Source organism: Ruditapes philippinarum, unplaced genomic scaffold (genome assembly GCF_026571515.1).
Source record: "Ruditapes philippinarum isolate M1 unplaced genomic scaffold, ASM2657151v2 ctg61_1_1_1_1, whole genome shotgun sequence".
NCBI lineage: Eukaryota > Metazoa > Mollusca > Bivalvia > Venerida > Veneridae > Ruditapes > Ruditapes philippinarum.
This window is the reverse complement of record NW_026861844.1, coordinates 121,179-144,777: the sequence shown is the minus strand read 5'-3', so window position 1 is coordinate 144,777 and position 23,599 is coordinate 121,179. Positions and strand designations below refer to the sequence as shown.

Below are 23,599 nucleotides of genomic sequence, written 5' to 3'. Positions count from 1 at the left end.
AATCATCAGCGTCACTGTGAAATAATGCATATGCTTAATACCCCTAATAAATTTATGCATATGTCTAGAAAATGGAAACAGGCTTTAAGCTGCAGGACATACAACTGTACAATAATGGTTTTTCATTCATATGCCTAATTTAATCAGCAAATGAACCTATGTTAGGATATCAAGTAAGATTATTATAAGATCATCTGAATGCACATGTACACAATGTATACTTATGATCATGAAAGATATATGAGGAATCACATTATAAGAGGACCAGAGATCATCTGCAGGAACATATACTAGTTTTGATAGAAGATCCATGAGAGGTTAATGTAAGATGATGTAAATATACATTACTAGTGATGGAATACATATGAAGAAGGGTCATTTGGTCTTTAAGGTGTATAAACACTGTAGTTCTTAAAGAACATATGTTAGGGGAATACATATAAACATTTTTATTATGGAACAGATATAAGGGTATCTCGTAAGATGCCCAGGGGATTATCTAGATGTACATATACTATAGTTTTCATGGAACAGAAATAAGGGGATCACGTTAGATTACAAGATCATCTGGATGTACATAAACGTTTTTTTATTACATATCAGATGTAAGGGGATCAAACAAATCAATGACCAAGGGATCATCTAGATGTACATATACTATAGTTTTCATTGAACAGAAATAAGGGGATCACGTAAGATGACCAGGTGACATCTAGATGTATATACTCTTTTTCATTCTGGAACATAATATGAGGGGATCAAATAAATGACAAGGGGATCATCTATATGTACATAAACTCTTTTTTATTATGGAACAGATGTAAGGAGATCATGTAAGAATACAAGGGAATATGTAGATGTACATATACTATAGTATTCATTGAAAAGAATGAAGGGATCACGTGAGATGATAAGGGGATCACGTAGATGACAAGGGGATCATGTAGATGTACATTTAATATAGTTTTAATTGAACAGAAAGAAATAAGGGGCCCACGTACGATGACCAGGGGATCATTTAGATGTACATACTCTTTTTCATTATGGAACAGATATGAGGGTATCGCGTAAAATGACAAGGGGATCACCTACATGTTCAATACTATAGTTTTCTTTAAAAAGAAATAAGGGGGTCACGTATCATAACCAGGTGATCATCTAGATGTACATATAATATTTCTTATTTTGGAACAAATACATCGTTTAACGGGATCAAGTAAGATGACAAGGGTATCATCTAGATGTACATATACTATAGTATTCATTGAACAGAAATAAGGGGATCACGTAAAATGACCAGGGGATCATCTAGATGTACATATACTATAGTATTCATTGAACAGAAATAAGGGGGTCACGTAAGATGACCAGGGGATCATCTAGATGTACATATACTATAGTATTCATTGAACAGAAATAAGGGGATCACGTAAGATAACCAGGGGATCATCTAGATGTACATATTCTATAGTATTCATTGAACAGAAATAAGGGGATCACGTAAGATAACCAGGGGATCATCTAGATGTACATATACTATAGTATTCATTGAACAGAAATAAGGGGATCACGTAAGATAACCAGGGGATCATCTAGATGTACATATGCTATAGTATTCATTGATAGAAATAAAAGGATCACGTAAGATGACCAGTGGATCATCTAGATGAACACATACTTTAGTTTTCATTAAACAGAAAGAAATAAGGAGATCAGATAAGACGACCAGGAGATCATCTATGTGTACATACTCTTTTTCATTAAGGAACAGATACGAGGGTATTGCGTAAAATGGAAAGGGGGTCATGTAGATGTACATATTCTATTTCTTATTATGGAACAGATACATTTAATAAAGGGATCATGTAAGATGACAAGGGTATCGTCTAGATGTACATATACCATAATTTTCATTGAAAAGAAATAATGGGATCACGTAAGATGACCAGGGGAACATCTAGATGTACATATGCTATGGTATTCATTGAACAGAAATAAAAGGATCACGTAAGATGACCAGCAGATCATCTAAATGAACACACACTTTAGTTTTCATAAAACAGAAAGAAATAAAGAGATCAAATAAGACGACCAGGGGATCATATATGTGTACATTCTCTTTTTCTTATGGAAAAGATACAAGGGAATCGCGTAAAATGACAAGGGGATCATGTAGATGTACATATTCTATTTTCTTATAATGGAACAGATACATTTAATAAAGGGATCACGTAAGATGACAAGGGTATCATCTAGATGTACATATACTATAGTATTCATTAAACAGAAATAAGGGGGTCACGTAAGATGACCAGCGGTGCATCTAAATAAACACATACTTAAGTTTTCATTAAAGAGAAAGAAATTAGGGGATCAGGTTAGACGACCAGGAGATCATATAGATGTACGTACTCTTTTTCATAATGCACCATATATGAGGGGATCGCGTAAAATGACAAGGGGATCATGTAGATGTACACATACTATAGTTTTCATTGAACAGAAATTAGGGGATCACGTAACATTACAAGGGATTATCTAGATATACATTTACACTTTTTTCATTATGGAACAGATCACATAAAAAGATCAGGGGATTATCTAGATGCAAATATACAGTAACTATAGTTTTCATTGAACAGAAATAATGAAATCACTTAAGATTACTAGAATTTATCTAGATATACATAAACTCTTTTTCATTATGGAACATATGCTAGAGGATCACGTAAAATGACCAGGGTATCGTCTAGATGTGCATATACTATAGCATTCATTGAACAGAAATAAGGGGATCATGTTAAATGACCAGGGGATCATCTAGATGTACATATACTATAGTTTTCATTGAACAGAAATAAGGGGATCAGGTTAGAATACATGGATATCATGTAGATGTACATTTTCTTTTTCATTTTTGAACAGATATGATGGGATCACGTAAAATGACCAGGGGATCATCTAGAGTAGATGTACAAATACTATAGTTTTCATTGAACAGAAATAAAGGAATCACGTATGATTACAAGGGGATCATGTAGATGTTCATATACTTTTTTATAATAAGGAACATATATAAAGGAATCACGTAAAATGACGAGAGGATCATCTAGATGTACTATAGTTTTCATTGAGCAGAAATAAGTGGATCACGTAAGATTATCACGACGTTCCAGCTTTACTGGTGGAGTGCGACTTCAGGTACCCTTCCGTGCATTATTTCAGGCACGAACGGGCACCTGATAAGAACCACCGACGTTCCATAAGCAAGCTGGATAGCTTCATCACATGAAAGAATCCAAAAGTCCATGTCAGGATTCGAACCCCAAAGCGGTGAGGGGCAAGTGGTTTGAAGTCAACGACCTTAAAAACACTTGGCCACGGACGCTAATAGTATTTATACATCTAGATGATCATCTGGTTATACTTACGCGATCCCTTGCTTCTGTTCAATGAAAGCTATAGTATAATTATGTACATCAAGATGATAACCTGATCCTTTTACGCGATCCCCTCATAATCTGTTCCATAATGAAAAAGAGTATGTACACAAAGATGGCCGACGTACCTGATCTCCTTATTTCTTTCTGTTCAATAAAAACTATACTATGTGTTCATCTAGATGATCCGCTGGTCATCTTATGTGATCCCCTTATTTATGGTCAATAAAAACTATGACATATGTAAAATTAGATGATCCCTTGGTCATCTTAAGTTATCTCCTTGTATCTGTTCAATGCAAAATATAGTATATGTACATCTAGATGGCTCACTGGTCATCTGACGTGATCCCCTTATATCTGTTCAATGAAAAGTACGGTATATGTACACCATGATGATTCCCTGGCCAACCTCGTGATCACCTGATATATGTTCAATGAAAACTATAGTATATTTACATCTATATGACCCACTTGCCATATTACGTGATCTCCTTTTATCTGTTCAATGAATACTATAGAATGTGTACATCTAAATGATCCCCTGGTCCGATTACAAGGTACCCACATATCCTTCCACAATTAGAAAGAGTACATGTAGATGATCCCCTGGTCATCTTATGTGATCCCCTTTTATCTGTTCAATGAATCTGATAGTATGTGCACATCTAGAAGATCCCCTTGTCATCTTACGAGATCCCCTGATATATGTTCAATGAATCTTATACTGTATGCACATCTAGACGATCTCCTGGTCATCTTACGTGATCCCCATATTTCTGTTCAATAAAAACTATAGCATATGTAAAATTAGATGTTCCCCTGGTCATCTAACGTTATCCTCTTATATCCCTTCCAAAAAAAGAAAGAGGACATGTATATCTAGATGATCCCCTTGTCATCTAACGTGATCGGTATCCCTTTATTTCTGTTCAATGAATATTATATTTATTATATTTTTATATTTTAATCATCTAGATGTACACGTACATATGTAGATGATCCCCTGCTCATCTCACGTGATCCCTTTATTTCTGTTCAATGAATGCTATAGTATATGTACATATAGACGATCCCTTTTTCATTTTACGTGATCTCCTTAGATCTGTTCAATGAATACTATAGTATATGTAAATCTGAATGATCCCCTGGTCAGCTTACATTATCCCCATTTATCTGCTCCAAAATATGAAAGCATATAAGTACGTCTAAATGACCCCCATGTCATCTTACCTGATCCCTTTAGTTCTGTTCAATGGATACTATAGTAAATTTTGATATAGTTGAACCCCTTTTTATCTTTCGTGATCTCCATGTATCCGTCCCATAATTAGAAAGAGTATATGTACATGTAGATGATCCCCTGGTCATCTTATGTGATCCCCTTATATCTGTTCAATGAATCTTACAGTATATGCACATCTAGATGATCCCCTTGACATCTTACAAGATCCCCTTATTTCTATTCAATGAAGCTTTAGCATATGTAAAATTAGATGATCCCCTGGTCATCTTACGTTATCCCCTTATATCCCTTCAATAATAAAGAAAGGGTACATGTACATTTAGATGATCCCCTGGACCCGCTTACATGATAACCGTATATCTGTTCCATAATAAGAAAGAATAAATGTACATGTAGATGTTCCCCTGCTCATTTTCGTGATCCCTTTATTTCTGTTGAATGGATACTATAGTAAATGTATATGTAGTTGATTCCATTTGTGATATTTTCGTGATCTCCATATATCCGTTCCATTATTAGAAAGAGTATATGTACATGTAGATGATCCCCTGGTCATCTTATGTGATCCCTTTATATCTGTTCAATGAATCTTACAGTATTTGCACATCTAGATGATCCCCTTGTCATCTTACAAGATCCCCTTATTTCTATTTAATGAAGCTATAGCATATGTAAAAGTAGATGATCCCTTGGTCATCTACGTTATCCCTTGATATCCCTTCAATAATAAGAAAGGGAACATGTACATTTAGTTGATCCCCTGGACCGCTTACATGATAACCATTTATCTGTTCCATAATAAGAAAGAATAAATGTACATGCAGATGATCCCCTGCTCATTTTCGTGATCCCTTTATTTCTGTTGAATGGATACTATAGTAAATGTATATGTAGTTGATTCCTTTGTGATCTTTCGTGATCTCCATATATCCTTTCTATAATTAGAAAGAGTACATACATGTAGATAATCCCCTGGTCATCTTACGTGATCCCCTGATATCTGTTCAATGAATCTTATACTATATGCACATCTAGACGATCCCCTGGTCATCTTACGTGATTCCCTTATTTCTGTTCAAAAAAAAACTATAGCATATGTAAAATGACATGAACCCCTGGTCATCTGACATGATCCACTTATATCTGTTCAATGCAAAATATAGTATATGTACATCTACATGGCCCACTGGTCATCTTACGTGATCCCCTTATATCTGTTCAATGAAAAGTACTGTATATGTACATTAAGATGATTCCCTGGTCAACTTACGTGATCACCTTATATCTGTTCAATGTAAACTGTAGTATATGTAAATCTAGATGACCCACTTGTAATATTACGTGATCTCCTTATATATGTTCAATTAATACTAAAGTATGTGTACATCTAGATGATCCCCTGGTCAGCTTACATGATACCCATATATCTGTTCCGTAATAAAAAAGAATAAATTTACATGTAGATGATCCCCTGCTCATCTCACGTGATCCCTTTATTTCTGTTCAATGAATCTTATAGTATATGCACATCTAGATGATCCTCTGGTCATCTTACGTGATCCCCTGATATCTGTTAAATGAATCTAATACTGTATGCACATCTAGACGATCCCCTGGTCATCTTACGTTATCCCCTTATATATCCCTTCCATAATAAGAAAGAGGACATGTATATCTAGATGATCTCCTGGTCACCTTACGTGATCCACTGATATCAGTTCAATAAAAATTATTTTATGTGTACAAGTAGATGATCCCGTGGTCATCAAGTACGTGACCCGCTGATATCTGTTCAATGAAAAAATAGTACATGTACATTGAAATGATTCCCTGGTCATCTTACGTGATTGCGTTGTATCTGTTCAATGAAAATTATATAGTGTAAACTTGGTCCTCTTATGATGTGATTCCTAAATTAATATATTTTTCATATGAACATAAGTATAAATTGTATGTACATTCAGATGATCCTTTAGTCATCTAACTTGATATCCTCACATAGGTTCATATGCTGATTAAATTATTTGGCATATGAATGAAAGCACCATTATTGCACGACTTAACACTTCAAGGCTGTTTCCATTTTTATAAGACATTCGTGTATATTTATTAGGGGTATTAAGCATATGCACTAATATACAGTAACACTGATTATTTCCACAGATTTATAGTCTATTTTAATCATGATGATAACGCTTTATAAGAAATTCGTGCTTAATTTATAGGCGGGGCTAAATATGCAAAGTGTACTCTTACTCGGTCCCTTTTACCGTTTACCAATCTGAACGTATAAAGAATTCCTTGCGTATTTTTGGACTACCAGAAAATGAAACTAATGAATTACCCCTGAAAGAGTTAGTACAAGAAAAGGTAAGGATAGGGGTGAACGCATGGTTATCGCACATTTTCATGATAGTGATGATAAATTAAACTTTTTTAGATTTCGAGATATGTTAAGGATGTTATTGTTAGCTATTTATTTAAAATGTCTTCAGTGATGGATTCACCTTTATAAACAGCAATGGAAGTAGAACTATTGACTACTTTATATTATCAAAAGGCTTGATTAACATCGCTTGTAAACTTGATGTTTTAAATAGAAATGAAAGTGATCACCTACCTCTAAGTTTAGAATTCTGTACCAGCAATAATAACATTGTACCACAAAGCTGCAATGAGGATGATTCTTCAGTGGTGTATAATATGAATGTAGATAATGCTGATGTTTATTTAAATAACCTTTCAGAGAGTGCTATGGATGGAAAGTTTGACCACATTGACAGAATGTTAAATGATCTAACTGTAAGTGTCAGTGAGATTATTTCACAGATAGAACATACCATACAAGAGAATTGTGAGTCATTTAGAGAATGAAGAAAAAATATATACACAAAGCGGGTAAAAAATGGTTTGACCATGAGTGTAAACAAGCTAAATATGAAGCAAAACGTGCATAAAAACTTTTTCGTGCCAGCCAATGTGAAAGAAATCTAATTAACTATTTAAGTACAAAAATGAACTATAAACATAAGGCTAGGTGTCAGCCGAATATTTCAACCAATGAGTGGTATCAGCACTTTAGTAATTTGTTTTCTAATGTGGAATCCGTTAACAATATTGTGTTTCAATTGAATGAGGATTATGAAACATTAGATGATTTAGAACAAAAGATATTTAATTCATTAATAACAGACCAGGAAATAGTGGAGGCTGTAAAAAAGTTGAAGATAGGTAAAGCTTCAGCTGGAAACCTCATTATACTCAACAATTGGTATATGGCGTGACTGTTATATTGCCATATATTTGCAAACTTTTTAGATAGATTATTAGTAAATGGTGATTTTCCGGACCAATGGACTGAAATAATACTTGTTCCAATATTTAAGAAGGGCGATATAAATAACCCATCAAACTATAGAGGGATTGCTTGAATAGATGTTTTAAGGTAGCTCGCTACTTTCCGACCGAAATTTGACAATATCTCAGATCTTGATGATTTTTTGTATGCAAACATATAGATATGTGAGCTTTACTTCTGCATTATTATTTTATAAATAAACAGCGTTACCATGACGTCAAAGCGCCCTCAATTGGTTGCGGCGAAATTGCGTCTTTTTCTCAGTAAACCAATCTGTTCTTATCAATTTTCATCCGACTTCCTTCGTTTAAATTTTATAGTGTTCAGTAAATGTATGTCTTTGTAATGATATCTTTCTTTAACATTTGCTTAATTGTCTGCGATTTTACGTCATTTTTCTCTACATTCTGACGTCCATATCTGATGCAAATACCGCGCGATATCGCAATAAAGATTGTTTAATAAAAAAATCAACACGGTGAACTTTGCTATAATTTTTTGAGCGTGTAGTGAGAAAGTGAAGGAAAATATTTATGCAATAAAAATATAGGGTCAACGCGTAAGATATTTTGCTATTATTACTGTTTTAAAATAAAATAAAGGGAATGTAACATAATGGTTTTGGTGGCGTTAATAGACGTTGGAGACAATTTTCTTACGTCAAACATTCCGATTGTAAGTATAAACAACACAGGAACTTGATGAAATGTATATTTTTTAATTTGTTGATTATTTTCTCATTGAAAGCATGTGCTAGACTAGCAAATTTACAATGTTTAATCTTAAATACGTTTCTAATTTGCAGGACGCAGTCTCAAACATCTTTTAATATTTATTTTATATTTTGATGTTTGTAATGAAAGAGTGAAAAGTGTTATATTATTATATGAATTAACTAGTTTCAGCGCAAAAAAATAAGATTCACATATTGCTGTATGAATGAAGTAAGAATATTAGGTCGCTTAGCTTATACCCGTTAGAATATATATTTTACGTTACATTAAGCTTTTAAACACTTCCATAAAATCACATACAGGCAGACGAGCCTCGGTCAAAACACATCGTAAAAATGCAATTAAAATAGATATGCATACAAATGTGAAATAAGTGATAAATTAAATTCAGAAATAATATTCAAATATGTTAAGAATATTAAAAAACAAACTGTACAAGAAACAAAAACATTTATTTTTGCTTACCATTTTTAAGTATGTGCAATACATATATTATATAATTATACTCTTATTAAAATGTCATAATTAGAGAAAATGACAAACTATAAAACTTTTTGGAACTCGGATTTATGTATACCTACTTACCGCTTTTTCATTACAGTATAACAAAGCAGCTCCCAAAATATTATTTATTTCTAAAGGGTTCCACTACATTTTACCTCTGTAGAGCAACCACTCTAGGCACGAATGGCATATCTCTGTAGATGTTATACTGTATATTTTAATTAAATACAAAATATAATTATTAAATACCTTGTGCAACTTTTGTTACCACTGAATACGAATAATGTATTATGTTGACGTTATCGTGTTCATTTTAATACAATACAGTTTGCTTTAAAACAAAAATAGAAAAAAAAACAAAACAAAAAAACGAAAACACACACCAAAAACACGTGTTTATGATGTAAACAATAAAGTGCACTTCTGCCTTATTAAGGGAGATCATAATCAGGTTTTTAACTTTGAATATTCTGTAATCGGAAAGTGGTCATACGCTGAATTCGGAGGGCATGAATTCGAGACACGATTGCGTATTGTACTAATAGATTATCCTTTAGAATTGTTTACTGTGTATGAAATGTTTCAAGGTCCACCTCGGACTCCTGTCATTTATTTCCGTAGAGAAGTTGATACTGTGAGAAACACTGGTTTTGTTAAATTCCCTCAGCTATAATTGAAATACTGTTGAAAGCGGCGTTAAACCCAATATTGAAAAATAAGAAGATATAAAACATAAAATGCATAGTTCATTACTTTCATAGGCTCTACATAGCACTGTATTATGTGCAGACAAAAACGAGCTTCGCCGAAAACCATATTCACACAAATTGAGGCCTACATGATCGTCTTCAATACAAGGGAATCTGTATTAATTTTAATATGCAAAATTATCCGCTTATGAACATACAATATAAATCAACGGATCTTTTGCCTCGAATCGAAAAATGATCGCGGCTTCAGGTCGCCTCAAAGATGCGCTAGTAAAAGCATACCGCGAGTCAGGAGTTTTAAATAAATAGGAATATCTGTAATTATGTGAAATGCGTGAGAAATTCAAGCCATAGCATGAGAACCTGATTCCTCCTTTAAATCTGAGTCTCCAATTAGTGCAGGGATATTATTTACTAGTATTTAGCTGCGAGAGAAAATAGAATAACTGATGACTGTTAATAAATGAGCCGTGTCACGACAAAACCAACATAATGGGTTTGCGACCAGCATGGATCCAGACCAGCCTGCGCATCCGCGCAGTCTGATCAGGATCCATACTGTTCGCTTTTAAACATTTTAATAAGTAGAGAAACTGATAGCGAACAGAATGGATCTTGATCAGACTGCGCGGTTGCGCAGGCTGGTCTGGATCCATGCTGGCCGCAAACGCACTATGTTGGTTTTGTCGTGACGCGGCTCAAATAAATTTTTATACGAGTAGAAAAGTTTTAAAATAAATGTCTGCTAGATTTATATAATTAAGACTACCAGTGAAACATGACTTACCTACAAATCGTTGTTACTTCGAGTTGATCATACATTTTTAAAACGTAAATTTGATTCATTACCTACTAACTGATATATACAATTCGAAATTGTTACATACGTATGATAACATGGAAGTTTATATAGTACCGATATACACATAACATGATGACACCGCGACTGCACCAGCCTTTTCATTCTATTTTTCTGACATTTTTTGCAAAATTTATGTTTATATTTATCTGTATTATTTCCACATAGGTGGCCTTTTAATTATATCTTTCAATATTCTGAATTGTCTTCAGTCCTCGAGGTATTAATAACCATTCGTTTCAGTTTTTTAGAGATTGATACAAACTTTTGCAGACAGTCACACCCTGATTTGTTGTACATGTATATAATTGAAGTTGTTCATCGAAATGCGGGCACCTGACAGGACTTTTAAAAGAACATTTTACGGAATATGTCTAAATACAATTGTTGTTGATGGTTTTCACACATTTTAATTCCAGTCAGTATACTATTCATCGGAAAAGTCGTGACAATTTCCTTGAGAAAAATATTTGACGTCACCAAAATCATTACGTTTTACTCATCCTTTATCTTATATTAAAATAGTAATAGCAAAATATCTTACGCGTTGACCCTATATTTTTATTGCATAAATATTTTCTTTCATGACTTCACTACATGTTAAAAAAATTATAGCAAAATTCACCGTGTTGATTTTTTGTTATTTTACAATCTTTATTGCGATATCGCGCGATATTTGTATAATAAATGGACGTCAGAATGTAGAGAAAAATGACGTAGAATCGCAGAGTATTAAGCAAATGTTAAAGAAAGACATTATTTCAAAGACATACATTTACTGAACATTATAAAATTAAAACGAAGGAAATCGGATGAAAATTGATAAGAACAGACCGGTTTATTGATAAAAAAGACGCAATTTCGCCGCCATCGATAGTGGGCACTTTGACGTCATAATAACGCTGTTTATTTGTAAAATAATGCTGCAGAAGTGAAGCTTACATATCTATATTTATGTATACCAAAAATCATCAAGATCTGAGATATTGTCAAATTTCGGTCGGAAAGTAGCGAGCTACCTTAAGTAAAGTTTATATCTCTATTATTACTAGACAATTAACTTTTTATGTTGAATTTTATGGAAAAATCTGTGAATGTCAGGCTGGATTTAGAACTGGATATAGGACTGTCGATATTGCATTTATTTTATATTCTGTTGTCAGTAAATATTTTAGAATAAATGGAAAATCAGTTTATGTAGCATTCATAGACTTTCAAAAAGCATTTGATTCGGTTGATAGATCTTTATTATGTATACACAGTTCTGAGAAATAATGGTATCAAAGGTCATTTATATAAGGCTATACCTTCAATTTATATTTCAGTCAAAGCATGTGTTAGAACAAGGACAGAATTAACAAATGTATTTGAATACCCTGTGGGGCTCCTTCAAGGATGTTCCTTAAGTCTGATATTGTTCTCTATGTTTATAAATGAGTTATATACAGTTATGTGTAATGAACAAATTGGTGGAATACAATTGTTTCCTAGTTTGGTTGAATTATTCATGTTAATGTATGCAGATGACATTGCCCTCATGTCAGATACAGTTGTAGGTTTTCAGAAACAGCTAAATGTTCTACATAAATTTTGTAATGACTATAAGTTAACTGTTAATATATCAAAGACCAATATATTTGTCTTCAAGAAGGGTGGTAGGCTAGCAAAAAGAGGGCAATGTAAATATGGTAATGATAATTTAGAAGTGGTTAATGGCTTTTCATATGTTTGCGTCTATTTTACAAATAGACTGTGTTTCTATAAAATGGCAGAAAATATGTCAGATAAAGCAAAAAAGGCTTCAGTTTTAATGATAAACTCTCTAGATCAGTTACCGTGTCTACCTAACAATACTTTTTTTAAACTATATGATGCAAAAGTGGCACCCATATTATTGTATAGTTCTGAACTGTGGGGTCTTCAAAGGATGTCTTGTATAGAAAATGTCCATATTTTTGTTTGTAAACAATTTCTGAAAATTAAGTACAACATCTTGTAATAATGCAGTACTGGGTGACCTTGGAAGATACCCCATGTATATATATACTGCAAAAAAATGTATTTCATATTGGTTACGAATACTCAATTTACCTAGTGATCGTTATGTAAAGTTATGTTATGAAATGTTAAGGATCTATAACAACATGGGCTATCATAATTGGGCTACTGATGTTCGTGTGCATTTATTTTCAAATGGTTATGTTTGGGAGGATCAAAGGGTTGACAATCCAAAGTTATTTTTGTTACAATATACTCAAAGATTAAAGGATCAATATGTATAAGAATGGAGAGATAAGTGTAGTACTACACTTAACAAATCTTATAAGTGTGCACGTATAAAAATCAAATTTTCTCAGATACTAATAAACATAGATCGCTGAAATTTTAACCAAGTATAGTACAGATATGTGCAATGATGGGATTCCTTTTTTATGTCAGGGCGATTCGTACTTACTGAGAAATAGCGATGTGTGCAATATTGTGCGAAAACCGAATTTCACATTTCTGTAAAATGTGTATTTATATTGGGTGCAAAAAGGTCTAAATCTCTTGATTTCACTAAAATACAAACATAAAACATAGGATCACCGATAGGGTATAATACTACAATGAATTCCAGGGCATTATGTCACTGTGATTTTAATATTTGCTTTATTGAATTTCAGTAAAGACTGGTTTATGTCGATCTCCGTAACGCGTTGAACCCAGTTGCTAAAAGCAATGCAAACACGATATTTTCATTAATATGAAAGTATCAAGTAAGTTTGTTTTTAGTTTTAAAGTAAAATCTTAGTCAATATGTTTATTTGAGAAAATATTATGCAAATTTATTTTCAAAATGGGCGCCTGAAATGCAAATTCCCTTGCGTAAAACTTCTAGACGGCCATTTTTTTTCAATTGCGAAAATTCTGCAACAAATTTATGTTTTCTGGATGTCTTTAATTTAATAGAATCCTTGATGGTCAATAATAACTTCATTTAGCGCCAACCTGTCACCCTCACGTGCACTTTGTTGTTTATGTCATGTCACGGATGAACGCACACAACAAAAATAACCGTTATTTCTGAATATAGCATTGTAAAAATAAACCATTCAAACGATGAATTCCAAAATTTGGGTAAAAAATGTCAAGTAATAAAAAAGTTATTCACATTTAAAAACTGCACAGTTATAAGTTTTGTTAAGTGTATGAGTAAATTATGCCATTATGTAAATTTTAAACAAAACTATGTTATTGAAAAATACATCAATGCCATTGATATTGAAAAATTTAGAACCTGTATGGCAAGATATTGTAGTTCAGCACATAGCCTTATGGTGGAAAAATGTAGATATTATGATATCACTGTTGAATATAGGAATTGTCCTTTTTGTGAATGTTATTTGGAAGATTTGTACCTTTTTTTTCAGTGTGTCCTCTTTACAATGACTTAAGGATTAAATACATACCTTCTGTATATTATCAGACTCCAAATGAACTAATGTTTTATAATTTAATGTCTTGTCAAAATGTAAAAGTCATTAGAGAACTTGATATGTATTTGTATTTTCCTACAAAAGAAAGAATACATTTTCTCAATTCAGGCTAGAAAATTATTATATTGACTTACAAACATAAAATATTTCTGAAATAATTGTGTGTATAATTGTTCTATTTTCTTGACAATATATAAATCATGTTATTGCCTCACATGACTGTTATATTATTATATGTATTATGTTATATGTGTATGGGCTGGTGGCCTGATTATGCAATAAACATTTGAATTGAATTTGAATTTGTAATAGTTCTATTCATTCCTAAATGAGCGAAGTTAAAAAAAAAAACATAAAGTTAATCTGCACGCCTCCAGATGAGATAAAATATTTCAAGAAAATCAATTTTGAGAAAAATGCACTAAACTTTTAAGAAAGGTAAAAACATTCAAGATCCCAGGTATATTTTAAAGGTTATGTGTGGTTTAACACTGATTTTGCACTATTTTATCACCATACTTCTACTGTGTTACTAACACAGTAAGGGCTTTTTTGCATATCTTGACCACTTTTTGTTAATTTTCGTGGTTTGTAAGTTTCCTGATTTGTTTACTTCACAATATTTTACTTTTAAAAACATTTCCAAAATTTTCATGAAAATTTACATGAATCTGGAAGGGTCCTGCTTTAAACAAGATGTAAAACAGTGAAGTGGAAAGCTTATCGCGGATTGAAAAAGATATTTTGACACATATTTGTGTTGCTTTGATGTTGCCAACTTATCTGTAAATGAATTTCTGCACGTTTTAATGCACAGGAACTTCTTCAGACATAAAAAAATTATTGAAATCTAACTTAAGGAAAATGGTCTCAAAAGCAATTTAAACAAGCTTACATTTTTTCCTAAAAGGAAATGTAAGATTTAAGACCAAGGTGAATAATTTGATAAAAAAACGCTGTTTCCATGGTCGCCAGGATTTCTTTTTTTTTTCTTAATGAAATTTATTTTGATTTCAGCATTACACCAATACCATGTTATGGTTTACACTGGTAGTCAGTCAAAAGCAGGAACTGATGCAGATGTTTATCTCAGTATCCATGGCAACAAGGGTGACACTGGTCTTAGACGTCTTATGGCATCAAAAACAAACACCAACAAGTTTGAACAAGGACAGGTGATGCTCGTTTTTATATTCAAGGAAAAGTCTTATGTGTAGGATTATGTTGAATTTTGTGCATTCTGTACATAGCAAGTAACTGTATTATGAATTGTACTATCTACAGTGTACATTGTTTATATTTGTTTTTCGAAAATTAGCCCATGCAAGGTCACATATAAAGGTCAGTACCTAAACTTTACTTTGATGCATTGCAGCAAGTATCTAGTTTTAAATCATTATTGTGATGTAAAATTCTTATTTCTTCCTACCTTACAGTGTGATGTATTTGAACTAAATGCTGTTGACCTTGGAGACTTGACAAAGGTCAAGGTCAGTCACGATGGCTCAGGAATGGGGTCAGGTTGGTTCTTGGAGAAGGTTGTTGTCAAGACAGCAGAAGATAGTCAGACCAGATATGTGTTCAAATGTGATGAGTAAGATTATCTATTTTATTTTCAATGTATACATTCAGTGGTGTACCTACCGATACGCCAAATACGCATGATCGTATGAAAAGAAAAAAAAGAAGAAAATTTCAAATCGGACATAGATTGATCAACATATTTGTAGCTCCTAATTAATTCTTTAGGTATGCTAAGGATGTTTCCTAATTCGAATATGTGTTACCTATTTTGATAATGTGTATACACAATTTTAGTGAGAATTGATCTATCGTTGTTTCAGTCTTGAATCCGTGTAATAAAAGTTTTTATGGAGGTATCGTTGAAATGTCTTAAGATTTTGATTTATAACATCCTACTGTATGCGGATTCTATAAAGGACTCCGAAAACAAAAATGTTTGGCCTTTCTACAGAGCCACGGAATGTAAAAAAAATATGATATGAATAATTTCTTTGGAAATTTCTCTTTCTGCAGATTGAGTTATCAAAATAATCAATGTTATAATGCAGATTAACCCAAATAATGATAATAAAAAGTCAAATTCATTTACAATCATCTTTCCCGCAGAATCAAAATCAATGAAAACTGAACATTTATTTCATTATTTAACATTTATATGCAAAATTAAGCCTTGTCTGCAACTTGACATCTGTAGCACAATGGAAGGGAGTTGACCATATGTAATTCTTTTTTTTATATTTAACCTTATAGTTACAAGTTATTATATCATTTCTAAGTTAGTAACATTCTTTCATCTTATATCAATTTTATTCAAAACCATTGCCCACATCTATCATCCCAAACCATAGTCAACTTATATTTATTTGACCTAAAAAAATATCAATATATAAAGTTATTTCTACCGCCTTATTTTATTGACTATAGAAATAAATTGCAACCTACTGTAAACAATGATATATATAGTCTCATCTATACATATTGAAGCACAAGTTGTACAGTACGTTATTATGACGTTTACGTCAATAACATTTGGAGTGTGCCGCTGTTTATGTAGAATTAAATATTGTGTCATATAAGAAGCTACTTACATGAGTTTTTCTGTGTTTATTTGTTATTTATTCTTCTAAGCAATGTAAGAATCTCAAATGTATTTTACGCAACAATGAAAGTCCATGAAATTTTTGGATAACCCCCCGTACATAGTCTCATCTATACATATGAAACATAGATAAATATACAATGAGAACAATGTATACCTATATAAGAGATAATAAGACACGTCAAGTCCAGATTCTTTTATTTTCACTGGCTTCTGATTATATACCAACATGCTTTTATGTGCGTTAGTCATGTAACAATGTACTGAACTAATTTAAATATTTCGGAAGAAAATTGAAACACAATAGTTGAGAAAAACATTGTTATAGATAAAAATTATTTTCTTTCACATTGACATAATGCGCATTTGGAAATACTTTTAAAGGACTTAAATGATCACGCGATACTACAATTTAGATGTTAATACAATAACCTATTGTTACACAAAAACATTTAAGCTATTGTGTTTGTATTATCGTTTTACAGATCATTTTAAATAATATTTTCCTTGATTATATCTCATGTTACGGTATGTTGAAACTAAAGAAAAATAACAAGGAAAAAGACTTCTTAGACCCATCTTCATAACAATAGAGACGCCTGGCTATGTTTAGTTTTTTTCTGATACACGGTAGTAAATAACTTTTTTATGAATTAATTTTATTAAGCCAGTGTAAAATCTAGACTGTGCAATTTCTCTTACGTTCAATACATGTACTTGATGTAACTTTCATAACTATAGATAAAGACAATTTTTAAGAAGTATAATCCCTGGTAATAGAAAAGAGTTATCTTTGAAATAAGTCTCGACCAAAGACCTGAACTCTGCGTTTACTCAAAATAAGCCAAGGTACGCCCCAGTAAAGCATATTTTCCTTGATTATATCTCACGTTAAGTTATAGTGAAACAAAAGAAAATAACAAAGAAAAAACTAAACTTGTTATAAAAGGAAATAAAACCCATCTTTTTTACAAGGGAGACACGTGGCTATGTTTTGTTTTTCTAAAAGCAAATATTTTTGAACTATTTAAAACAGTGTCCACGTTAGACTACATGTTATTTCTATTACATTCAATTTATGTACTATTTTCATAACTATAGATAAAGACAATAGTAGTACAATTAGCTAAAATATCCCCTAAATCCTTTATTTATAGCACATAGCTATATATGATATATAAGTCTCTGGCGATCCTTTGGCCAAAAACCGGCACTCGGCGTACACTCATAATAAGCAGAGGTACGCCCCTGACAGTGTGAAGATATATGAAAGCAGCCTTCAGCTTTTCTAATGTTTAAATATGTTATTTTTAGAAAAATTGTTTCATTTAATTGTCAAATCAAAAGTATTTAAGTAAAAATTGATATTTTCTGCAGGAAATACATATGGTTAGCAATAAGGAAACCCATTTATACCTCTAATCTTTGTGTAAATAAGTAAAACGAACTATTCATTTCCAGATCTTCTATTTTTAGAAACATGGTCATTGATACGCTGTCTTGCTGCAGTTTTGAAGAAGGCTTATAATGTTGATATGATGCACTTTTCCAAGATAAAATAATTACTGAAATACTTAGTTTGAAACAACACAGACTTATTTTTCCAACAAAAAATAAAAGCTGAAGGCCGTTTTAAATCTTAATTGAATTAGCTTTATACATATTGATTGTCTTTTTTTTCTGAATTCTTTATGGACTTCATTTAGCCTTCTCAAATTTTTAAATGTTGAATGATTACATGAATTTTTCAAACTTAATAAAGATAAATTGTGTGATACTGAAATTTTCTATGTAATAACTAGAGTAGTATATAGTATAAAACTGAAATGAAGTTAATATTCTAATTATCACATACCATAAATAAGGACCATTTGAAGTAAAAAAAAAAAAACGCCTATAATATAACGCTAACATTTAGCGCATCTTGGCACTATGTTTATATAACAAAAATGATGTCACATCAAAAAATATGCACGTCAGTGCAGTACCTTTTTTACGGAGTCATAAAAGTGGAAGGGTATGTGATAAAAAGTATTATTCGTGTTAAATGTGTTTTGTTGTTTTACAGTTGGTTGGATGTAGCAGAAGGGGAGACGCATGTATCGCAGGAATTTCCTCTAACTGAGGTACTAGAGGGTGATGATCAAACAGATGAAACTATATCAGGTAGATATTATCATATTTTATCTCTTTTCTAAACTTAAAAGACATTTTCTAGAGGCGTCCGTAGCCGAGTTGTTAAGGTCGTTGACTTCAAACCACTTGCCCCTCACCGCTGTGGGTTCAAATCAGGACAGGGACTTTGGATTCTTTCATGTGAGGAAACTATCCAGCCAGCTTACATAACCTCTGTGGTTCTACTCAGTTATCCGTTTGTGCCTGAAATAATGCATGGAAGGGCACCTGAGATCTTTCTCCACCAGTAAAGCTGGAATGTCACCATATGACCTATAATGTGTCAGTGTGATTTTTATCAGCAGTTGATTTTATGTAAATTAAATGTTTAATTTGATATATTTACTCTTGTATCAATGTCTACATAATATGGAGTGATCTTTCCCTTGCAATAAATGCATGTAAGTTGTGATAAGACCAACCTTATTATTTTGTATATAAAAAGATCCCAGATAAAAAACACAAAATCTTGCTAGTAAATTGTATTGTTTTTATTGTTATCTTGGTAACATAATCTAGAGATTTAGTAATGCTTTTTATGTTGTCTGGTGTTAGATATTTTGTAATAATGTATTTGGAATGTTTTTAAAGGGAGTCCGTGGACAATATGGACAGAAACTGGTGCTGATGTTGGCGAGGGAACTGGTAACCCCATAGAGCTAATCCTTTACGGGGACAAAGGTCACAGTGAGCCAGTGGTTATAGGGGGAGAAGAAGAATTCAGATTTAACAAGGGTCAATCAGATATGTTTAAGGTAGGACTATCTTTATGATAGATTATGTTAATCCACAATGGTAGCTGAAAAGTCAAATTCTAATGACTTTTACCTCACTAAAATGGTTTTGTTTCAAACATAAGATTTTGTTGTTTTTAGTCCCCTACCGGTTTACTGGAGGGGACTTTAGGTTTACCCTCCGTCCGTCTGTCCGTCCGTCCGTCTGTCAGTCCGCACTCACAGGAGAGTAATTATGTGGCTAGAGGGACAATAGGTTCTCTTTGATGTCATTCATTCCGTAATGCTTTTATGTGGCTATTTTCTTTTGCGTGGCTAAAAAGAACAATAGAGAGAACAATAGAGTAGCCACATAATTACTGTCCTGTGAGAACGTCCGTCAGTCCGTCCGTCCACAAAACTGGATCCCTCGATAACTTGAAAAGTACTGAAAATATTTTTATGAAACATGATATATGGATAGATGGCAGAATGGAGATTATGAACGTCTTTTTCTTTTCTTCCTATGTTGAAAATTCTGGTTGCTATGGCAACAAATAGGCTGAAAATATGGCAAATTTTACACATAAACTGGATCCACCGATAACGCAAAAAGTACTGGAAATATTTTTATGAAACTTGATATATGGATAGATTGCAGTATGGAGATTATGCACGTCTTTTTCTTTTCTTCCTATGTTGAAAATTCTGGTTGCTATGGCAACAAATAGACTGAAAATATGGCAATTTTTACACATAAACTGGATCCAGTGTTAACGCAAAAAGTGATTGAAATATTTTTATGAAACTTGTAATATGTGTAGATGGCAGTATGGAGATTATACATGTCTTTTTCTTTTCTTCCTATGTTGAAAATTCTGGTTGCTATGGCAACACATAGACTGAAAATATGGCAAATTTTACACATAAAGTGAATCCAGTGATAACTCAAAAAGTACTGGAAATATTTTTATGAAACTTGACATGTGGGTAGATGGCAGTCTTGAGATTATGCATGTCTTATCTGTTCTTCCTATTTTGAAAAAATATTGGTTGCCTTGGCAACAAATAAGCTTAAAACATGGCAAATATAACAATATTTGTGATTAGTCAAAAAGAGCTGAAACTTTATATGAAATTGCATCTTTAATTCCAGAGTTATCTCCTCTTTAAGAATTTTGCTTTTTAAAATGTTATATGAGCTGAAACTTTTTATGAATTTGCATCTTTAATTCCAGAGTTATCTCCTCTTTAAGAATGTTGCTTTTTAAAATGTAACATTTTGGTAACAGGGATGTTTCAAATATTAACTTTAGATGTCCTTCAGTCCGTCTGTCTGTCTGTTCATAAAAACTTTTTCCTGTAATCACTTTTAAAGAACATTTCCAACAAATTTACTTAAAATAGAGAAAAATTTACACATTAGTGAATGGCCAATGGCCCTTCAGAATGCTGATGGGGTTCTATCCGGTAGGGGACTTATGGATTGCTTGCAATACTATGATAATTGCTTGTTTATGTCCTGCAAGCTAGTGGGAAGGTAATTTTTCTACTCGGATGCTCATAGGTGCCATCTTAAGTTATACATTGTCTGTAATTTTTCCAAAATGAAACCATTATGTCTGTCAAATAGGCTTCAATGTTCCAGTGTAAATAAAAACTCAATCTGTAAAAGAATTATGATCTTAAAACTGTTAATCAGACTTGAAACACAATTATGTGTAAAAGAAAAATAAATTTAAATAAATCACAATTTCTAGTCCTGGCTTGTTTTGTTATGGGTTTTTTTCTGTTGTAAAAACTATCTCGATAAATATAGAACCATTGATCTAAAGTATGATAGCTACTTATAGATGGCTTTAACATAATTTATAACTCAATTTATGGTGCTAAGTTGTATTGAAGTTAACTACTGTTAAAATCAGTATCCTACAACTTTATGGTAAATGAGTTTGAGATAAAAAAAACAACGTTATCATGCTTTGAGGTAATGGCTTTAAAGGAAGTATGATAAGTTTGTTTCATTCTTTATTTGTTTGACTATTCTGAAAATAAGGAGGGCAATACTCCCTGTTAATGTTTTGAATGGTTTTATCATTTTCTGGCTTGCTTATATTTTAAAGGACAGCTCTTGTTTTGGTATCAAGGACTTAAAGTAACGAAGACTGCTGTCCATGGACAGTTATTAACAATTTTGTTACATTCTTATTGTCTGGTTATATCATTTTTTTTAACAAACAATTAAAATAATATTCACTTGCTAAAAATAATGTGTTTCAGGTTCAAGTGGTGGGTGAAATTGGACAGTTGTATAAAGTAAGGGTTGGTTTCCATGGCAACAAGTATGATGTTCCCTGGTATAGCAATTACAATATGGCTCCAAGCTGGTTCCTGGAAAGTGTAAGAAAGCTTTATCACTAAATTATTATTTTACCATATAATAATAATTATAATATGACTGATATTATTTGCATTATATATGGCATTAAACTGCACTAATATAAGCATTACACGTATAGATGCATCAATGAAAAATTACTGTTTTTTTTTTACTTTTCTCATTTTGGAATTTGATAAATAGAATATTATAATTGTGTAGATTCAATGCTAAAATTGAATTTTTTAGTAAATCAATATTAGGCTCGCAAGAGGCTTGCAAAAAACCATTTTATTCAACAGGGTGAATAAATTTATTAATATTAATCTAAACTCCAGGCTGTCAACCAATTCCTATATTCCTATAAAACTCCTATAATTTGGGTTGGAATCCTATATTTTAAAAAATCTCCTATTTTTCCTATATTCTCCTATATTTTGATTATTTTTTCCTATATTTTTTTTTTAATATATTGCCGAGGAATTCAAAGAGATTTAAATTTTGGTACTGCTTTTGGCATTTTGTATTTTACAGGTAAGAGAATGTGTATGCCTGCATCAGCATCACATTACTATGCTCAAGGCTGCTGTGCTCCACATAGCAATCTGCATGGTCACCATGAAAAGCAGTGCATCAGTATGTCATCTTTATTTCAGGTGACCATTCAGATGATGGTCATGCATTGCTGTAACTTTCTGCCGGGATGCTGATGCTGTGGTTAACTACTGCAGGCTGTCCGCTGCGTCCCTAAAATTCCTAAAAAAATCCTTTTTTTTTTTCAGTTTGGCTAAAATTCCTAAAAAAAGTGAAAAATTCAAAGGGAATTCCTAAAGATGTCCTATTTTTTCACTGATATTCCTAATTTTTTTATCTTTTGTTATAAACATACTTATAACTTGTAACCCTGTCAAAATAATCACGGACATAACTAAGTCAACCATGTTTTGAACATGGTCAAAAATGATTCGGCCATGATATACCAACTCAAAATTGATGACATTGAAATGGTTTCGTTTTAACTGAAAGTTACTTTGACTATGTCTTAGTAACATTGCTATTTCATAATCAAAGCATTTGTTGATAATCATATTGACAGCAAAAATACTACCATATCATGGTCCTAAAACTCAAATCATAACCATAAGAGTCCACTTATTCTGGAATATTTTGACACTGTTTTGCCAACTCCAGATATCTTGAATTTTATGTTTGTTCATTTTATCCAAATTTCTGAAGTGGTCCATTTATATCATATCATATTTAAAAATGATCATTATGAAGCTGTTGTTACACAATCTTAATTAAAAACATGTATAAATAGTTGTTAAAAATTAATGTACAATTTGTTTACTCACAAAGTAAACAACTCTTTTATTTAAAT

General features: G+C 32.2%; 1 protein-coding gene across 1 annotated transcript in view; it reads left to right on the top strand.

The window, feature by feature from the left end:
• Positions 1-23,599, top strand: part of LOC132717063 (lipoxygenase homology domain-containing protein 1-like) — a 120,989-nt gene that overhangs the window by 85,510 nt on the left and 11,880 nt on the right. The window contains exons 59-63 of the mRNA XM_060700455.1: positions 15,348-15,505; positions 15,767-15,924; positions 19,022-19,119; positions 19,720-19,883; positions 22,122-22,241. Of these exons, the coding sequence (XP_060556438.1) occupies positions 15,348-15,505; positions 15,767-15,924; positions 19,022-19,119; positions 19,720-19,883; positions 22,122-22,241 (698 nt within the window). The remainder of the gene's footprint in view (positions 1-15,347; positions 15,506-15,766; positions 15,925-19,021; positions 19,120-19,719; positions 19,884-22,121; positions 22,242-23,599) is intronic.